The 19,511-nt window shown below is 49.8% G+C and overlaps 2 protein-coding genes and 1 pseudogene across 3 annotated transcripts in view; 2 read left to right on the forward strand and 1 right to left on the reverse strand.

The window, feature by feature from the left end:
- Nbeal2 (neurobeachin like 2) overlaps nucleotides 1–7,898 on the forward strand; it is a 30,816-nt gene extending 22,918 nt beyond the window's left edge. For both annotated transcript variants that reach the window (XM_076844770.2, XM_076844779.2), the window contains 21 exons: nucleotides 55–179; nucleotides 259–394; nucleotides 908–1,068; nucleotides 1,155–1,471; nucleotides 1,589–1,684; nucleotides 2,031–2,155; nucleotides 2,243–2,383; nucleotides 2,529–2,659; nucleotides 2,775–2,884; nucleotides 2,983–3,100; nucleotides 3,313–3,410; nucleotides 3,486–3,602; nucleotides 5,292–5,381; nucleotides 5,466–5,575; nucleotides 5,732–5,904; nucleotides 6,022–6,116; nucleotides 6,322–6,426; nucleotides 6,511–6,669; nucleotides 6,767–6,915; nucleotides 7,242–7,377; nucleotides 7,461–7,898. In XM_076844770.2, the coding sequence (XP_076700885.2) occupies nucleotides 55–179; nucleotides 259–394; nucleotides 908–1,068; nucleotides 1,155–1,471; nucleotides 1,589–1,684; nucleotides 2,031–2,155; nucleotides 2,243–2,383; nucleotides 2,529–2,659; nucleotides 2,775–2,884; nucleotides 2,983–3,100; nucleotides 3,313–3,410; nucleotides 3,486–3,602; nucleotides 5,292–5,381; nucleotides 5,466–5,575; nucleotides 5,732–5,904; nucleotides 6,022–6,116; nucleotides 6,322–6,426; nucleotides 6,511–6,669; nucleotides 6,767–6,915; nucleotides 7,242–7,377; nucleotides 7,461–7,562 (2,794 nt within the window). In that variant the 3' untranslated portion in view covers nucleotides 7,563–7,898. The remainder of the gene's footprint in view (nucleotides 1–54; nucleotides 180–258; nucleotides 395–907; nucleotides 1,069–1,154; nucleotides 1,472–1,588; nucleotides 1,685–2,030; nucleotides 2,156–2,242; nucleotides 2,384–2,528; nucleotides 2,660–2,774; nucleotides 2,885–2,982; nucleotides 3,101–3,312; nucleotides 3,411–3,485; nucleotides 3,603–5,291; nucleotides 5,382–5,465; nucleotides 5,576–5,731; nucleotides 5,905–6,021; nucleotides 6,117–6,321; nucleotides 6,427–6,510; nucleotides 6,670–6,766; nucleotides 6,916–7,241; nucleotides 7,378–7,460) is intronic.
- A 1,727-nt stretch (nucleotides 7,899–9,625) lies between these two features.
- LOC143399772 (death domain-containing membrane protein NRADD-like) lies at nucleotides 9,626–11,618 on the forward strand (annotated as a pseudogene).
- Nucleotides 11,619–14,688: 3,070 nt separating this feature from the next.
- Nucleotides 14,689–19,511, reverse strand: part of Setd2 (SET domain containing 2, histone lysine methyltransferase) — an 84,590-nt gene continuing 79,767 nt past the window's right edge. Inside the window, exons 17-19 of the mRNA XM_076844792.2 lie at nucleotides 18,537–18,617; nucleotides 15,857–15,958; nucleotides 14,689–15,507 (exon numbers count right to left, since the gene is read on the reverse strand). Coding sequence (XP_076700907.1) covers nucleotides 15,346–15,507; nucleotides 15,857–15,958; nucleotides 18,537–18,617 — 345 coding nt within the window. The 3' untranslated portion in view covers nucleotides 14,689–15,345. The remainder of the gene's footprint in view (nucleotides 15,508–15,856; nucleotides 15,959–18,536; nucleotides 18,618–19,511) is intronic.

Consider the following 19,511-nt stretch of genomic DNA (forward strand, 5'->3'; position numbering starts at 1 on the left):
ATGGGGGTCTACAGCCTTCTGCTCACCCATGACCACCATGGGATACATCTGCAGGAATCCCCCACCCCCTCACTGGAAGCTGTCCAGTGCTGAGACGTATTCACGCATGCGTCTAAAGCTGGTGCCCAACCATCACTTTGACCCTCACCTGGAAGCCAGTGCCCTACGCGACAATCTGGGTGAGAGTGCGCTGCATTGGGTCCACCATCTGTTTCCCTTCCTGCCTTGCTCTGGCTGAGTATGCTTGGCCTCTTGCAGGTGAGGCCCCCCTGACACCCACCGAGGAGGCCTCACTGCCTCTGGCAGTAACCAAAGAGGCCAAAGTCGGCACCCCAACAGAAGAGCTACAGGAAGACCAGCTAGGAGAGGATGAGTTGGCTGTGCTGGAGACCCTGTGAGTGGGTGGGCTGTGAGCTGGCCCAGAGTCCCTAGAGATGTGACTGGGTGGTGAGCAAGGCATCTGCTCCAGGGTGTACGTGCCTGCTATAAGACAGACTCCTTGAGTCCACGTCCCCTTCTGCTCTCCAACTTTAGTTCCTTGAAGGATGGTCCAAAATCAGGATGGGAGCTTGGGAGAATCATCTCCCAAGCTGATTTTTAATAGCAGGGCCACCCAGAGCAGGGCTGAGAAACATGAACGAGAGTGGGATGGGACCCTGGGAGTGGTCAGGGGCTATGGCAGGGGAAGCAGGGAATGGGGATTGATGTCCTGGCAAGATATTTAGAAGCCCTGGTGTGTGTAATGGCGGGGGGTGGGGTGGGGGGATAAGCATAACAGTGGTCCTCTCTCCTTCTGGGAGGCACAAATATATGTACCTCACGTCTCTGCCACTTGGAGAGTGTGGCCCTTGGGCTAGTTGGGAAGGAGGAGCCAGAGCCTCCAGCTGAGGTGGGTGCCGGCCTCCAGGATGGAAGCAACAGAACTGGATGAGCAGCGAGAGAAGCTGGTGCTGTCGGCCGAGTGCCAGCTGGTCACCATTGTGGCTGTGGTCCCAGGACTGCTGGAGGTCACCACACAGCATGTGTACTTCTATGATGGCAGTACTGAGCGTGTGGAAACCGAGGAGGGTGCGTCCTGATGGAGCAGGTTGTTGGGATGGCAGGGAATGGCCAATGCCAGACTCCCGTGCCTACACCTGCTGTTGGTCCTGCAGGCATTGGCCATGATTTCCGGCGCCCTCTGGCCCAGCTGCGTGAGGTCCATCTGCGGCGCTTCAACTTGCGCCGTTCAGCACTTGAACTGTTCTTCATCGATCAGTCCAACTACTTCCTCAACTTCCCGTGCAAGGTGGCTGGGACCTCAGCCTCATCACCTTGCCATCCTCCCAGGCCCCAGCCCTACCCCATCCCACCTCATACCCAGGTTCGGAACCAAGTGTACTCGTGGCTCCTGCGTCTACGGCCACCTACCCAAGGCTACCTAAGCAGCCGCTCCCCCCAGGAGATGCTGCGTGCCTCAGGCCTTACCCAGGTGTGAGCTCTGAGTGTGCTGCGTGATTGGGGGGGAAGATGTGAGGTCAGGACCCTGAGAGTAAAGGGAGTGCCGGATAGCCCTGCAGCTCACCTCTTGCCTTCCCCTGATCCCTAGAAATGGGTACAGCGTGAGATATCCAACTTCGAATACTTGATGCAACTCAACACCATTGCGGGGCGCACGTACAACGACCTGTCTCAGTACCCTGTGGTGAGGGCCCTACTCTGCACTCCCCCATCCCTCAGGTCCAACAGCCCTGAGTGTAGGCACCTGCCAGTGGGCTGAGCTCTGAGCTTGGTCCTGAGTAGGTATGCCTCTGACCAAGACCTGGCCCCTGTTCCCTGCCAGCCCTCACATTCTCTAGTCCTCTCCCCATCCTACTTGGCCCCTGTTCTCCATGAAAGGAGTGTCTGTCATAGACAGTCTGCTCCCCTATAATCCTCCAAGTGGTACCCCAGCCTGCTGTGCTCATCTTCCTGAGGGGCAATGGCAGGGCAGGATGGGCAGACAAACCATCAGGGCCCTCATGCAGCTCCTTTCCCGGGTGGGCGGCCAGTTCCCCTGGGTCTTGCAGGACTATGTGTCCCCAACCCTGGACCTCAGCAACCCGGCCGTCTTCCGGGACCTGTCCAAACCCATCGGTGTGGTGAACCCCAAGCATGCCCAGCTCGTGAGGGAGAAGTGAGCATGTGGGCAGGGCAGGGCTCAGTGGGGTGGGAATGGGGAAGAGGAGAGTTTCTGATGAACACCCTCAACCTGTGGCCCCAGATATGAGAGCTTTGAGGACCCAGCTGGCACAATCGACAAGTTCCACTATGGCACCCACTACTCCAATGCAGCAGGCGTGATGCACTACCTCATCCGTGTGGAACCCTTCACCTCCCTGCACGTCCAGCTGCAGAGTGGCCGGTGCGCCAGGGCTGGTCGGGAGGCAGACAAAGGGAGGAGGCAGATCCTCTTGGCATCCTGGGCCTGCCTCTGTCCCCTTCTTTCCTGAGGCTACACCTCCTCCCTCCCTCCCCTCACCTCACCTTGGCCCATGCCCCTCTGCCAGCTTCGACTGCTCTGACCGGCAGTTCCACTCCGTGGCCGCAGCCTGGCAGGCACGCCTGGAGAGCCCTATGGATGTGAAGGAGCTCATCCCAGAGTTCTACTACTTTCCTGACTTCCTGGAAAATCAGAATGGTAGCACACAAGGCCCTGGCCCTGGGAGTGGGGTTCTGGGAATTGAGAACACAGACTGGGATGGCCAAGGATGGTGAGGATGTGCAGGGATACAGCTGACCTGGTCTTCTGCCAGGCTTTGACCTGGGCTGTCTCCAGCTGACCAATGAGAAGGTGGGCGATGTGGTGCTGCCCCCATGGGCCAGCTCTCCTGAGGACTTCATCCAGCAGCACCGCCGGGCTCTGGTGAGGAGGTGACCACACATAGGCTGGTAGTGGCTGAGGTTGAGGGCCATGGTGGGATGTCAGCCATTCCTGGACTGACTGTCCATTCCCCTCACCAGGAGTCAGAGTATGTGTCTGCCCACCTACATGAATGGATCGACCTCATCTTTGGCTACAAGCAGCGGGGGCCAGCCGCTGAGGAGGCCCTCAATGTCTTCTATTACTGCACCTACGAGGGTGGGTAGCAGGTTACACACAAGTTGGGGCCGCACAGTGACAGGGGAATGAAGAGGCAGATCCTCTTGGCATCCTGGGCCTGCCTCTGTCCCCCTTCTTCCCTGAGGCTACACCTCCTCCCTCCCTCCCCTCACCTCACCTCACCTTTGCCCATGCCCCTCTGACAGTTTCGACTGCTCAAAGTAGTCCTGACTGCTCTGTCTCCCTCCTAGGGGCTGTAGACCTGGACCACGTGGCAGATGAGCGGGAACGGAAAGCTCTAGAGGGTATTATCAGCAACTTTGGACAGACTCCCTGTCAGCTGCTAAAGGTGAGATCAGATTGGGCATGGGGGGACATGGTCAAGGATCCCATGCCATGGTATTAACCGGCCACTTGTCCACAGGAACCACACCCAGCCCGGCTCTCAGCTGAGGAAGCAGCTCATCGCCTTGCACGCCTGGACACTAACTCACCGAGCATCTTCCAGCACCTGGACCAGCTCAAGGCCTTCTTTGCAGAGGTGAGAAGAGGGTAGGGTCCCAGCTTCCCATTGTGTGAAACAGGTTTAACTCCAGTCCTTACCAACCTCTTGGGGCAGATAGGAATATTAAATTAATGATTTAATAGCACCTTAAAAAATGAACTGAATGTGGAAGGGGCCTGGGGGTAGGTGAGCGTGCGTTCTTCCTTCCACTCCCAGTCCCTTTCAGAATTATCTGAAAGCCTCAGGGAAGTCAGAACAGAGGGAATCTGGCCTTTGACAGCATCCTCCTATGTTGCTTCCAGACGTAGGTCTGTTTCTCTTTCCATCACTGGTCTAGGGGGACATGGAGCAATGGGGTGGGAAGACCAAGGTAGAGACCAAGCTTGATGCTTTGAAATCATCTTCTGTGCCATCCCCACTTCTCACTTATGTTCTGAGATGCCTGCCTGCCTGCCTGCCAGTCCCTCATGCCTGTTTCTTGGAGGGATCTCTGCATCTATGACACCTAGTCTGTGATCCCTGGGGACTGTGCGCAAGGGAGTGGGTTGTATAGTCAACTGGCACTTGGCACCACCACCAGCCCTGTGTTATTCTTTTCTCTTTTTTCTTTTTTGGTGGTGCTGAGGATCGAACTTAGGGTCTCACATGTCTAGGCAAGCACTCTACCACTGAGCCACAGCCTCAGCCCACTTTTTTTTTTTTTTTTTTGGTGGTGCTTGGGATTGAATCCAGGGCCTTATGCATGTGAGGCAAGCACTCTACCAATTGAACTATATCCCCTGCACCTGCTCCTTTTTTCTTGGTACTGATATTGGCATTTTACCACTGAGCTATATCCCCAGCCCTTTTTATTTATTTTCCACCAAATTTTTGTATTGAAGCATTACAGTTGTATGTGATGGTGGGATCTGTTTTACATACTAGTATATGCACACAAGAAAACAATGTAATTTGGCCAATATCACTCCCTAGCACTTTCTCCCTTCATCTTCTCCTTCCACCCCCAGCCCCTTTCCTCTATTCTACTGACCTCCTTTTGTTTTTCATAAGATACCCCTAACACCCCACAATCTTGCTTTTCCGTTTTTCTTCTCTCTAGCTTGCACATATGAGAGAAAACATATAACCCTTGACCTTCTGAGTTTGGCTTATTTCACGTAACGTGATGGTTTCAAGTTCTATAATTTTCCTACAAATTACATAATTTCAGTTTTCTTTATGGGTGCATAAAACTCGATTGTGTATACATACCACAACTTCTTTATCCATTCATCTGTTGATGGACACTTAGGCTGCTTCCACAGTTTGGCTACTGTGAATTGTGATGCTGTAAACATGGGTATGTGCATGTATCACTGTAGTACAATGACTTTAAATCTTTAGGATAAATACCAAGGAATTGTATAACTGGATCATATGATGTTTCCATTCCTAGTCTTTGGAGGAACTCCCATATTGATTTCCATAATGGTTGTACTAATTTATAATCCCATGATCAGTGTAAAAGTATTCCTTTTTCTCCACATCTTCTCCAGCATTTATTATGGTTTATATAGTTTTTACTTTTTATTTTAAGACAGGGCTTACTAAGTTGCTGAGGCTGACCTTGAACTTGAGATCCTCCTGTCTCAGCCTCCCTAGTTAATGGGATTACAGGTGTGCACCACTACACCTGGTTTCTTTTTTCCTTTTTTATTTTCTCTCATCCTGCATTTTTCCCTGTAGGTTGTCAGTGATGGCATTCCCCTGGTGCTAGCCCTGGTCCCCCACCGGCAGCCCCACTCCTTCATCACCCAGGGCTCCCCAGACCTGTTGGTAAGTGTTTGGGGCAGGGACAATGGTCGGGGCAGGCCTCTCTGACTTTGCCCCCAAATCACTTCTGCCTTCTCCTACCTGCAGGTGACTGTGAGTGCCAATGGGCTGTTGGGCACCCACAACTGGCTGCCTTATGACCGAAACATAAACAACTACTTCAGCTTCAGCAAAGATCCCACCATGGGCAACCCCAAGTAGGACATAAGGCTGTGGGTGGAGGTGGGCTGTACTAATGCCCTGTACCCTCAGTCATCTCCCCACCCAAGTAGGAAGTAGACCAGCTGCAAAGGGGCAGTCTGGCCCAAATCCCTGAGGCCTGGGCTCACCTACCCACCTCCTCATTGGGTTAGGACACAGAGACTGCTGAGTGGCCCGTGGGTGCCAGGCAGTGGAGTGAATGGGCAAGCACTGGCAGTGGCTCCTGATGGAAGACTGCTCTTCAGTGGTGGCTACTGGGATGGCAGCCTTCGAGTGACTGCACTACCCCGTGGCAAGCTGCTGAACCAGCTCAGCCGCCATCTTGGTATGAGTAGCCTAGGATCTGGGGAGAATAAGAGAAACAAGTGTGGGGTGGGTTCTGAGGCTGGCCAGGGAAAGTGTGACTACTCTGTTTTGCCTATGTTCTCCCATTCCCATGCAGATATAGTGACCTGCCTTGCACTGGACACTTGTGGCATCTACCTCATCTCAGGCTCCAGGGATACCACGTGCATGGTGTGGCGGCTCCTGCAGCAGGTAGGCCCGTGGGCAGCCCTGTGGGACTCCTGTGGTCCAGACCTACACCCATCTGCTCTTTAGGGAGTTCTGGTGAATTTCCTTCTACTACTTGAGCAAGTCAGGGTACCATGATCCTACAGCTGGCCTTGGATAAGACCTTCATTTTCCTGAGCCTCAGCCTTCTCATCCAAGGGCCAGTCCTAAACCACCTGACTCCCCACAGGGTGGCCTTTCACCAAAGCCTGTGCAGGTCCTCTACGGGCATGAGGCTGCAGTGAGCTGTGTGGCCATCAGCACAGAACTTGACATGGCTGTGTCTGGATCTGAGGTATGTGTGTACGTGTGCTCCAGGGAGGCACATTTCCTAGAGTCCAGAAACCTAAGCCTTGCACCCTAAGCTGCCTTTCTGCAGGATGGAACTGTGATCATCCATACCATACGCCGGGGCCAGTTTGTGGCAGCACTACGACCTCCAGGTGCCACATTGCCTGGACCTGTGTCTCACCTGGCACTGGGGTCTGAAGGCCAGATTGTGGTACAGAGCTCAGCATGGGAACATCCTGGTGCCCAGGTATGAAGAAGGGGAGCCCAGCAAAGATAGTGGTGCATTTGAGACAGTAGGGTATCTGAGATGGTGGTTAGTTGCTAATACTCCCTGCTTCCTCTAGGTCACCTATTCATTGCACTTGTACTCAGTGAATGGAAGACTGCGAGCTTCACTGCCCCTGGCAGAGCAGCCTACAGCCCTGGCAGTGACAGAGGATTTTGTTTTGCTGGGCACAGCCCAATGTGCCCTACACATCCTGCACATGAACAAGTGAGCCCCACCATATGCAAATTCATGGCCCCCACCGAGATGGTCATTGGCAGATGGTTATAGGGGGTGCCCCCTGTAGACCCATGTATGGTACATGCCTGTGTGTGCATTTTTCTATGTGTGCTACCTGTTCTCTCATTCCTCGTGGAAAGCTCTTTCTTTGGGCCTCCCTCAGCCACACAGTTGTGGGAGCTCCCTTTATGTATAAAGGTTTCAATTTAGCTATCCTTAAAATGAGGACACAGAGAGTATATGAAATGAGACATCCACTGGCTGGGTGTAAAGCACCCTTTGTGAATTCCTTTCTATGCTTTCCCTCTCTCCAGACTGCTCCCTGCAGCGCCGCCCCTGCCCATGAAGGTGCCCATCCGCAGTATTGCTGTCACCAAAGAGCTCAGCCATGTGCTGGTGGGCCTGGAGGATGGCAAGCTGATCGTGGTGGGAGCGGGGCAGCCCTCTGAGGTGAGGATAGGGTTGAGGGGCGGGGCTCCAGTGGGCGAGGAGCGGCTGCCCTGGCTCACCCACCCTGCCTTTACTTGCACCAGGTGCGCAGTAGCCAGTTTGCACGGAGGCTGTGGCGGTCTTCTCGGCGTATTTCCCAGGTGTCCTCAGGAGAAACCGAGTACAACCCTGGCGAGGCACACTGAAACCCAGCTACTACCCAGGACTCCGCCCTGTTGCCTGCCCAGGAGGCCCCCCTTGGCTCCGCCTAGGAATTGCAGCCCAGGGGAGGGAGCCGAGGGCTTCGCCGCTCAGGGACTGGCAGTGGGACTGGCTCTGGGAGACTCCGCCCTCACCCTCCCTTGCTGGCTGAGGGACCTTGCCGGCCTTTGGCCCAGCAGCACTTTTGCACAGTCTGGGGCAGGGGCTGCGGCTCCTGACCCCACCACCTTTCCCGGAGAGCACAGGACCGCTCGTGGCCTTAATCCCCAAAGGCGGCCCTGCTCATCCCTTCTCAGCAATAAACTTGGCCTAGTTTTGTAGCTCTCATCTCTTGAGTGTGCGTGTGCCCCGTGTCAGCGGGCTGTGACTCAGGTCCCTGACAGGTATCTTCCGCTGGGACCCAGCCTGGCTCTCCCCTCCCTGTTCTGACATCCGCTGACCTAGCCTCACTTTCCCCAGCCAGCTGTCCCTGTCCCTGTCCCTTGCGTACGCGGCACCCTCATCCTCAGTTTGCCTTTGCATGCCATTCGCCAGCTCCAGCACTTCCTGTGCCCTCCGACTGGACTGTCCCCTTGGCTTGCCCTTACTGTAGTTGTCTCTACCCCTCAGGCCAGAGCTTGGCCTCTCTGGGTACTCTCCACTGTCTTCCCGCAGCCCAGGTGCATGAATTCGGAACCTGTATGTGGGGTGGGTGACAGTTCCACTCAGGCCAGGAAGGTGGGGCTGTCTTAGGCAGTAGGAGGGACCCAGGATTGCTGGTCCCTTAACCTCCATCCTGAGGTGGGCCTGTGCTGGGCTGTGTGTGGTAGAATAGGTAGTGTGGGTATGGGGGTTTGTTACATTGTTTGTGAGTACCTTGTGGACTTTAAGAGGCTGGTGGGGAAGTGGGAGAGGTTCTAATCTGGGGGCCCAGAATAGTTGGGAGGATGCCAAGCCTGTCTGCTGCTCTGCCATGTTCTCAGGCTCATCCACCAAACAGGATTCTGAAAGGGGCCCCCATGTGGAAAATGGCAGAACCTTACGCTTTGGATTGCTGACTTAGCCTTGTCACCCACACAAGGCAGGGCAGACCCTCCAATTATGCAGCGGTGGATATTGCGAACTTGGAGGACCTTCCCCTAAGTCTCTTCAGACTTCCTCTAAACAAGATCTCTTCCCCCATTGCCCTTCCAGAAGACCTCGGGGCTTTGTTCCCTAGATCTCAGGAAGTCGGTCCCAGCAGATTCAGCCTTTTAGGATCCAGATGGTTCCTGGGACTGAGTGGCCCTATGCAGGTTTCAGGCCTTCTCTGGATTCCCTGAGGAGAAAGGGCCACAGGGAAACTAGGCCCACACACCCTATGCCTCTGTTGAGTTCACCAAAGTATCTTTCTATCCAATCCCTGGTCAGGAAAGGGCTGGACAGTGATCCTTCAAGACAGAGTAGGCTGAACAATCACCACAGACAGTTCTCCTGCCTTGGAACCTTAAGGTGTTAGGTTCCTGTGCCCATGCCAAGATATCTGGGTGTGAGCCTCCTACTGGCCAGTCCCTTCCATCTTGATCTGGCTGAGATGGGGTCAGAGGGCATGTAACATTCCCCCTCCCCCATGGTGCTGGGGATGGGAAACCAGGGCCTTGTGCATGCTAAGCAATGCTCTACACTGAGCTACATCCTCGGCCCTAGTATGTCTCCTTTATCTTCCCCTACCATCTCTGGGCTCAGACCAGAGATAGGATGGTTTCTCATCTGTCCTTTTCTATCCTGGGCTGCATCCTGACCTTTTCCCTTTGGCCCTCTAAAGCCAGCTCTGTCACCTCTACCCCATCTGACATAGAAAAAAATGGTCCAATCCTCTAGTGAATCAGGATGGAGTGATCCAGAAAAGGGAGACAGGCTACTCCAAGGGCCTTTCTGATATCAAATCTAGGGATTTTCCCATATACCTGCACACAACCCCCTCTGGACTCAAGAGAAGCAGCCTTCCAGAGACCTGGCCTTGGTGCTGCCTACAACACTCCAACCCCAACAACACAGGCCCAGGGAGCACTGCCAATTGAAGAGAGCTATGCTTCACAACTCCAGGCATAGCAAAGGCATGGCCAATGTAGGTAAGCATCCCTTGACCGAAGCTTAGGCACTGGGCAGGCTGGTTGGTACCCTAGCTGGGTAGGTCACACAAGCACACCATTCCTTGTCTCCTATCTGTACTGGGTTGCGGGGATCACTGGCCTCTAGGCAGAAGAGAACACCGCTATTTACTTCCCTTTCAATTCCACTTTATTTTGCAATAATCTACAAGACCTGTTGTGCAGAGGCTCCTGTGGGGACCAACATGAATCCATATGCTCATACAGACCAGACTAGTTAGAGCAGACAGGATGTAGTTTAGTTATGGTAGGGAGACAGAGGTGGAACAACTAGAGCCAGAAAAGAGATCAAGGAAGGACTCCAGAGTAGATTTCTGTCAGAACAGCAAGAGGAGGAGTGTGAAAACTTGAGAGAGCAGTCTCAGGTGGCAAACAAAGGGAGGCTGAAGATGAGGGTGAAAAAAGGTCCTGTCAACTCAATGCCATACTATGAGTTTGGGCTCTATTTTATAATTTACACACACACACACACATATATATCTCTATTTTTGGGAGGGTGGGTACCAGGGATTGAACTTGGCCACTCCACTACTGAACCACACCCCCAGCCCTATTTTGTATTTTATTTAGAGACAAGATCTCACTGAGTTGCTCAGCACCTCCCCTGTTGCTGAGGCTGGCTTTGAACTCAAGATTCTCTTGTGTCACTTCCCAAGTCACTGGGATTACAGGCATGTACCACCATGCCAGGCTCTTAAAATGTATGTATATTTTTAGTTGACAATGGACCTTTATTTTATTTATTTATATATGGTGCTGAGACTCGAACCCAGTGTCCCACACATGCTAGGCAAGAGCTCTGAGATGACCCCAGCCCTGGGCTCTATATTTTAAGGATTATTGTTTTCAGACCTTTTTGACATCAAGACCTAGGTGAAGCTGCCCAGGAACCCTAGCCTTGGTTCCTCGCCACTGACCCTATTTTTCCTTTCCTCCACAGATAAGACCCTGAGAGGTAAGGACAGTGAAGGACTATGGGTAGGAATTGGGGGAGCCTTGGCCCCTAATACCTCCTCCTTATTCCCTGCTGAGGCTCAAGGGGCATCAGGCAGCATCATCCCTATCTACTATGCCCTCCTGGCCACTGTGGTCCTCAGTCTGCTTGCCTAAGTGATCTTCAAGTGATAGGTGGTCTGGGAACTGGCCTGTGGCATCCCCTTCTATCTTGGTGAAGGAGGGAACAGGTTGGTAATCATCCCCTACTCCTCATAGCTGGCACTCATATAAGCAAAGACAGCAGCTGGCCAAAGCTCAAACTGCAGAGCTGGTGGGCTTCGACAGGGACCAGAGGCATGGGGATAACAGTATCTTCCTGGACTCTCCCAGTGGAGTCCTATGCGGCCAATCAGGGTGAGCCCTTTCCTCACAGTCCTTTAGGCCTGTCTAATGCTGTTCCACCACCTGCCCATATGACCCTCATGACAGAATCACATCCTGACTTTGGCTGCCAGCTTTACCTTCATCTCCCTTGGCAGAGCAGGAAGAAGTGGAGCAGCTCCTGGAGGTGTGAAGCGAACCTGACAAGGGCTGGAAAGGCCTAGCACGCTGCTGGGCTACCAGGCTGAGGCTGTGGAGATCACAGCCCAGGGCCAAGTGCTAGCCTATACTTTGCTGAGGGACTGGGCTGTCCAAGCAGGCAGCAGAGCTACCCTCAGGGTGCTAGAGGGTGTGCTGGCTGCCATGGGCCGTGAAGATGTGGTCCGGGTCCTGGGTCCCCCAGCTGAGGGCTGCTCTGTGGGTGTGATTCACCACTTGCAGCCTGCTCCAGTGCTCCCCACCACCCCACTACTTCATGCCTTCACCTTCATGGGCTACCTAATGTTGCTGGCTTCCATCTGCTCTGTTCTGGGGGGACACAGCAGCCATTCACTTCCCCTCACCCTACCTTTCAGGACAGGGACCAGGTTGTAGGGGAGCAGGCAGTGGGAAAGTGGTTGGTCCAGCCCTCTCAATCCCCACTCCGCCTTCCTTTTTGTTGCCTCAGCTGTTTTTTCTACTTTTGTATCCTTGATTAAAGACAACTTTGGAATTTTGAGCTAGCTTTGGTTCCTTGGGCCTGTGAGATAATTGAGTGGCTATGAGGGAGAGGCCCAGTAAAGAGCTGGGGCAGCCTCTAGAATTAAGAGGACCTTCTCTAACCAGCAACTGGTAGGCAGGGAACTCCCATAAAAGATTCATGGACTCCACACCTGGCATCTGCCTTTACTGGTCGTGTCATGTTGAATCACCTATTTTATCTTGCTAATTCTGAGCTTCCTTAGCTGAAGGCACATCTAGTAGGTCCCCACAAACCCTAAGAGTCCCAGGTTGGCACTGAAGGACCCTGAGTTTGAGATTATTTTCTTGATTTGCGCTGTAACCACCTGCAAGGGAAGGGTGAAGGCCTCTCTGACTAGACAGGAAGCAAGTCACAAGAATCAGGCTGGTCCTAGGGATCTAGTTTTCAAGGATCTCAGGTCACCTCCAGAGAAGAAAAAGGCAGACAGGGCTCCATATAGGACCTGAACTCCATTCAAGAGATGGAGTTCCAAATAGGCTTCCACAGAAGCTCATGTGGCTTCTACACAAGTGGGCAGGCAGGCTCACACCTGAGGGACAGTTCAGGACAGGCCTGCCCTCACATGCCCACCCTGCATGGAGGAGCAGGTAGGTTGGTTATTGTACTACCTGGGTGGGAGATGGGGAAACTTTAGAAGACAAGCCTTGCCTAGGAAGAGACAATGGCTAACATCCTGGCATTCACCAAAATCAGAGGGCTTCAGATCAATCCAAACTCACTGAGGAGAGTTGGGATCCAGATGTGGTCCAGTGGGACCCAAGATGGATCTTGTCCTCTTGCTGAACTGATATGGCTGGGACTGGCTGCTTTGTGAATACCAAATTAAGAGTGCTACTGCTTTTCCTCTTAAAGTTTACTAGGGCTACATAACACTCTGTCTTTCCCTTAAAAAAAAAAAAAAAAAAAAGGGCAGCATGTTTTATAGTCACCTTCATTCTGAAGTGATGCCAGAGCAAAAACTGAAAAAAGATTCAGACCAGTGTGCTAGAGACATCACATCCTCCTTTAGTACGGAGACAGTCACAGGGCTGAGGAGGACTGGGTCAGAAATCACTAAAATTCTGCATTGAAACAGAGTGCAATAGCCTCAGCAATTTAGCAAAAACCTATCTCAAAAAAAAAAAAAAAAGCTGGGGGATACAGCTCAGTGATAAAGCACCCCTGTTTTAAATCCCCAGTAAAAAACCCAAAAAAACAAAAAACTGAGTCTCACGAACAAGCGCTAGATTAACTGGCATGTCTTATCCCAACCTAGGGGATTTGAGCTAGAAGGAGCGTTGGGAAAGGGGGAAATTTTTTTTTTTTTTTAAATCAAAAAAGAGATAGGGGCTGGGGTTATGGCTCAATGGTAGAGCGCTCGCCTAGCATGTATGAGGCCCTGGGTTCGATCCTCAACACCACATATAAATAGAGGTATTTTGTGTGCAACCACAACTAAAATATATATATATATATATATATATTTTTTATTTTTATTTTTTAAAGAGGTAAAACTTAAAATTCCTTTTCAAAGAGATTTCATCAACAGCTCCCTGGCCACCAGGAAAATCTGAAAAATATTCCTTAGAAAATCTGAAACCTGGAGAGCCTCAAGTCAAAACCATGAGTTTGACTTGGCAGTGCATGTGGGTGCACCCTTGTAGTATGAACCAACCCAAGAGAGAAATACTTCCTTTTTATGTGTTGCAAGTACTTGAACTGACACATTCTTTGTAAGACTCAACTAGAAAATGTTAAAAGAGGGTTGACAGTAAATTATGGTGCATCCATTTTACATAATCATGTGCTTTAAACATTCTGAAGACTGTGATATCATGGGAAAACTCTTTGAATGTACATGAGATGATTTAATCTAGAGATGATTTAGAGTCGTCCTCTCAGGAGGATGTATGTGTTATATGTAAATACTATGTCATTTTATTTAGGGTCCTTGAGCATCCAAAGACTTTGGTACCCATGATGTCCTGCAACCAACCCTCCACAGATACTGAGGGACGACTGTATTAAGGATTTTCTGTCCTTGTTTAGTAATTAGTAATTCCTTTAATACTAGAATTTAAAGAAGTTATTGATTCTTCCTGAGCCTTAGTTTCCTTACCAACAGTGCCAATTTCTGTGCCTCAGCTTGTAAAGATTGAATGAGCACAACCTGAGCTCCAAAGTTCTCAGCACAATACCTAGCAGGCAATGAGTACTTTAATTTCTGTTGGTTTCATCCACAATATGACAAGCCACAGCCTGGTCTTGTCTCTTCCCCAAGGGTACTGTAGAAGTGAGCAGAATAAACATGGTGAGGAACAGCCCCTTTGTAGAGATGGGCCCTCGTCTGGCTACAAGCTCTAGACCCTCCTCACTGCTCAGACAACTGGCCATCAAAACAAAGGGGCTGCCATCAAGCCCTGTATCTGCTCCCCACAACCTGTACACTGTACCCCTTCCAAGCACACCTCTGGTGTCTAAGCCCAATGTCAGAGGACAAAGTGGGAAGTCAGGGAACCCAAAGATCAAATGAGCATTCCATTGGGCTGGGAGAAATCATGTCTTCAGAGGGAAGAGGTCCAAGGCCTTTCTCCAGCCAGGAAAAAGACACATTTACCTTTCTCTTGACTGACCCTCAATTGGAAAGAAGCCCAGCATCAGTGAGGCTTTAAGTCAGTTCCTCTACTCTGGAATACCTAAACAAGTTGACCTGACACAGATGCAGCGATAAGTTCCAAAGCTCACATGTGTCAGTCACCAGGCAAATGTCTGCTACAGTTGCAGGGGGACTTAAGAGAAACAAGGCCTGTAATAAAACCTGGCAGCAAGGATTAATCTTGGACTTCACACACCACTGGCTGCTACATTCCCTATCTCTTTCCAGTGGCAGCACTCACTACACACAAACATGCTAGATTAACCTTTAGGGAACACACATGCCAAGTTCTTTAATTGATTTTATTTTTTTACATAAAAAGTTCAGTAAAAATTGGATAAAGTAAAGTGATTTTTAAGCAGTAAATCAATCTTATCAACATAGCACAAGGCTAGCCAAAACCACAAGGCAGCCTGCTCTGGAATATTTACATGATAACAAATTAAACCTTGCAGGAGAACTTAAAACCGTCCTTACAAAGTCTTCCTGTGATCCTAGCACATAGAGGCTAAAAGCAAAACAAAAACCAAAAAAAAACCAGGAAAGAACAAATTATTTTCAATATTTTCACATATACATTAAAATATAATACAGATCGTCAGGGGAAGGGTCGTGGGTGGGGATGCGCATGGGTCTGTGCGCTGACAGCACCGCCAAGGAGGAGACCCAGGTTTGAAAGTGGGGTCAGGTCTGGCCAGAACCTTCCCTAGGCCATTGCCTCTGACAGCCTCTACACCCCATTAGCTCACGACCAGGGGTCACTTGTGGATGGAGCTTGTTTTTGTAGCTTTCAGTTGACAGTTGCAGTTTGAATTCCTCAGGGTGATGTGTCACTACCAGTAGCACAGCTCTGACAGTGGGATGGGGCAAATAGGCCCACAGGATTTCCACTTCCCAGAGTCTGCCCTACCTGATCACCTATCCTCCCACCCTGGCCCCATAAGTCACTCTAATTCAGTGTCCTCTTTGGGTTTGTAAACAGCCCCAAACTTCTGCATGTACTTCTTAATGTACTCCTTGGTTTTGTGTTTCACATTCTCATTGCACTCCAGGTCCTCAGGGTTCTTACAGTACTTCAGCTCCTTATTCATAACGCCATGAGTCAGCTGTCCAGGGCACAGGAAGAGAGACCAAGCCACCATCAGAGTGGGAATGAGTTGAGGGAGTGGGTAACCCAGCCTGCTGCTTCCAGGCCTCTCTCACTGAGACTAGGAAGTCAACAAGGGTAGGTGGGGGCAGGCTGTGCTAGAGTCACCAGAGAGGAAAAGCTTAGTTCCACAAGTTTCTTAAAGAACTCTTGGTTTTAAGTAAAGTGCTCCCTTTCCCAAACCTTCCCTCCCATTTCTGTGTCCTTGGCATCTAGCAAATAAAACCACGCTTTCTATGATGAGAGAAGCATCTTACATGGTACACAGTATGCCAAGAACACCGATAAACCAGAAGAAGGGGGAATACCTTGCGAGCTAGGTGTTTGAAATCCTCAGTTGTGGTGATTCTTCCCACTTTGCAGTCAGGTTTCCGGTAAGGGTTCAGGCACTGAACGATGAACTGAGACATCTGCAGGTATATGAAAGGGAACACACTGTTCAACAGTACAGAAAGAACAGGGAGTAGTGCTGAGGTAATAAAAAAGGTAATAAGTACCCTATGCACTGGCACACTCCTATATTCTCAGCAACTCAAGAGGTGGAGAAAGGAGGATGCAAGTTTAAGGCCAGATTCTGCAATTTAGTTAAGACCCTGTCTCAAAACAAAAAAATATAAAGGACTGGAGATATAACTCAGTAGTAAGTAAAGCACCTCTGGGTTCAATCAGAAGGAAGAAAAGAAGAGAGGGATAAAGGTGGATTAGAGAGAGGAGAGAAGACGGCACCCAATCCTTCCCTTTTCTTCTCTCAGGTTGTCTGATTTGGACAACAGAATACCAGTAAGCCAGTAAGATGTAAGAGAAAATGATCTTGGCTCAGCCCTGAGAGGGAAAGAGCTCCCTTGGATGAACTAAGAAAGGCTCACTAAGAACAGCAGCTGGAGGAACCCAAATCTTCCATCAAGAACTTATCACAGCAACCCTAGGTTTCAGCCAACAAACTGTGTCCTCAGCATAAAGCAACACAGGGAGTGCAGAGCCAAGGAGGCATTTCAGAGCTACCAAGCAGCTCTTGGACTCCAAGAACTAGAGGCACTTTGTCCTTGAAGGTTACTTAAAGTCTGTACATGTTATACTTCATCTGAATCATACTGCCTATGTGAAACAGGTAGAAACACAGCATGACCATTGGAGGAAGTCAGCTGGCAGGACCCTTTTCATTCCATCACTTCCAGTGTCCTACCTGGGTCATCTCTAATGGGTCAGTCCTAACCAGTGGTTCTGAAAGAAGACCCCAGGTCTTCTTGAGAAGTACTTATGGTATAAGTTCACAAGAGACAAATGGAACAAATGGTCACTGATAGCTACTTCATCAGGAAGCATCCCATCAGGGTCTACCCATCCCTGAAACTCAGCTTTATGATGATCAAAGAACAGGTTTGGACCACAAGATAGTCACTAAATAAAGAACTGCTGATTGACTGAGCTAAAACACCACTGACAGTATGGAACTAAGTTCTATTTCTGGGGAAACCTTTAAACAAAGAGAGAGGTGACAGACAGACACATAGAGTGTGTGTGTCTCTCATCATGGTGCCAGGCTGGCCTTGAACTTCTGGGCTTAGGCAATCCTCCTGCCTCAGCCTCCTGAATAGCTAGTACTACAAGTGTACACTTCCTATGCCTGACTTAATAAGCCTTTTATTTTGCAATAATGGGGACTGAATCAGGGGCACTCTGCCATTAAGTGACATCCTCAGCCCTTTTGTTTAAATTTTGAGACAAGGTGTTGCTAAGTTGCTGAGGCTGGCCTCAAAGATCCTTCTGCCTTAACCTTCCAAGTAGCTAGGATTACAGGTGTACCACAATGCTCAGCCAGATAAATCTTTTATTCAATTTTGTTTCCCCCCTGCAATTGCCTGGCCTCCGTACTATCCCCCCTTCAGTCCAATCCTCAAGGATTTAAATACCCGTTACTTAAACTATTGCCAATGGTTTCCACAGATACATAGCCACTATGAAGAGTCAGCATAATACCACCCACCCTCATTTCCAACATCACTCATTTGCCCTGTGCTATAGTCCTGGAAGAGATGCTGCTTTCTTTTGCCTCTGTACATTCTTCTGCCTAAAGTTATAGTCCTTCTTGATCTATACAACCAATTCCACCCTCCCCTATTCAAGAGTCCTTCCTGAAATCCTGAACAGTAGCCTCTAATTCTGTCATGGCACACTCTTCACATAGCTGCTGTTACTTATTTGTAGGTCCTTTTCTCCACACACCATGACCCCCTCCATGAATAAAGACTGGAGTTTAGAATCTGGATTCCTAGAGGCAGGAGAGTTTAGTGTCCTGATGGCTAAGAACACTGCCAATAGCATAAAGAGGAGCTGCTTTCTCTCAATCTCTCGAAGAACAGGTAGCCACCAAATGAGAGATGAAAGAAAGAACACTGGAATTTGAGCCAGAAGACCTGAGTTCAAATCTTCCATCAAGAACTTATCCGCTCTTGGGCTGGGGTTGTGGCTCAGCACTTCCCTCGCATGTGTGAGGCACTGGGTTCCATCCTCAGCACATTTAAAAAATAAATAAATTAATTAAATAAAGGTATTGGCGGGGGTGGGGGAGCTGCCTTGGTGCCAAGGTGCAGGTGATGGCCTTTAAAAAAAAAAAAAGAAAGAAAAGAAAAGAAAGAAAGAACTTGCCTGCTCTAGTACTTAAGAGCTCTTATTATGGAGATAAAAAGTTGTAAAGGGCCATATCAATGAATAACACAATCAATCACTGAAGGGAATACACAGTCAGGCAGCCTAACACTTAGTAGAGTTTTCCTTTGTCCAAGTAAACAGATAATGTGGTTTGCAGAGGGACTCCTATCAGGCCAATAAGAGATGATTGAAGAGTTCTTAAGGGAAAAAACACCACTTCAGCAAGACACAGTAGCTAATAAGCCTATGTGCTTTCCCATCTTGGGGGGCAAGGGAGATGTATACACTTAAGACAGAAAGGAAAGGGCTGAGGCTTAAGCCTCATCTACCAAACCTTACCTCTTTTCTGAACACTTCTTTGCTCTTCTTAGCCAGCTCACTAGAGGTGTCTGCTTCTGCTGTCTTGGGCTTTTTCGATGTCTAGAAATAGAAAACACAATAGCGCTAACGTGAGATGTCAGTTTAATGATGCCCTCCCTATGGTCCCAGAACCCTCTTTTCTCTTCTCCCATTTGGGTTACCTGACTCTTTGAATTAAGATTCATTTTAGAAGTCCTGTCTTAGGGGAATGGCCTGGAGTCCACTTGACTGCCTTGTTTCAAATTTTGTCATCTGGCTCTAGACTCAACTTTCAATCCTCTACCCTAAGTCAAAGTAATCCTTGAAGTACTTTATATTTCAGATTGTTTCAGAATCACTCTCTTTGCAGAACATGCTGCACGGACTTCAGCTCTCCACATTGTCAAGTGAGGCCCAGTTTAAAGGAGCTTAACCTTTCTTGGCTCCGGTATTCTAGGGTTCCAGGACAAAGGCAAATACTCTGTACCGAAAACCCTTGGTACTCATCACCTTCCTCTGAAGGCAAAGTTGGCTGGACTATAAAAGACAATCTTAGCATGCAGGAGAGGATCCTTGGAGATTGGTACCTTTAGTTCAAGAATGGAAACACTAAAGCATCATTGTGATATTGGGGTGAGGGTGGGGCAATGGGAGATGAGAGTCATTCAAGTCAATTAACAAAGGAATAGATGCTATGACACAATATATTTTGGGCCAAGATGGCATGATGATGATAAACCCAGAAACACTCCCTTGCAGCACTGCTAGAGGATAGGCTGCCAAGTTCCCCCTAACCAGATACTGCCAAGAGTTAGTGATGGGCTAGCAGCTTTGGCATTCAGAACAACTGCCATGCAGGCCATCTCCTCAAACCTTTCCCACCATTAGCCATTAAGCCCCTTCCCAATAAATGTGCTTTTCTGTGGAAAAGAATTATGAACATTCATTTTGCCTTTGAATACAAGTTACTTTGGA

This window comes from Callospermophilus lateralis, chromosome 1, assembly GCF_048772815.1.
Source record: "Callospermophilus lateralis isolate mCalLat2 chromosome 1, mCalLat2.hap1, whole genome shotgun sequence".
Taxonomy (NCBI): domain Eukaryota; kingdom Metazoa; phylum Chordata; class Mammalia; order Rodentia; family Sciuridae; genus Callospermophilus; species Callospermophilus lateralis.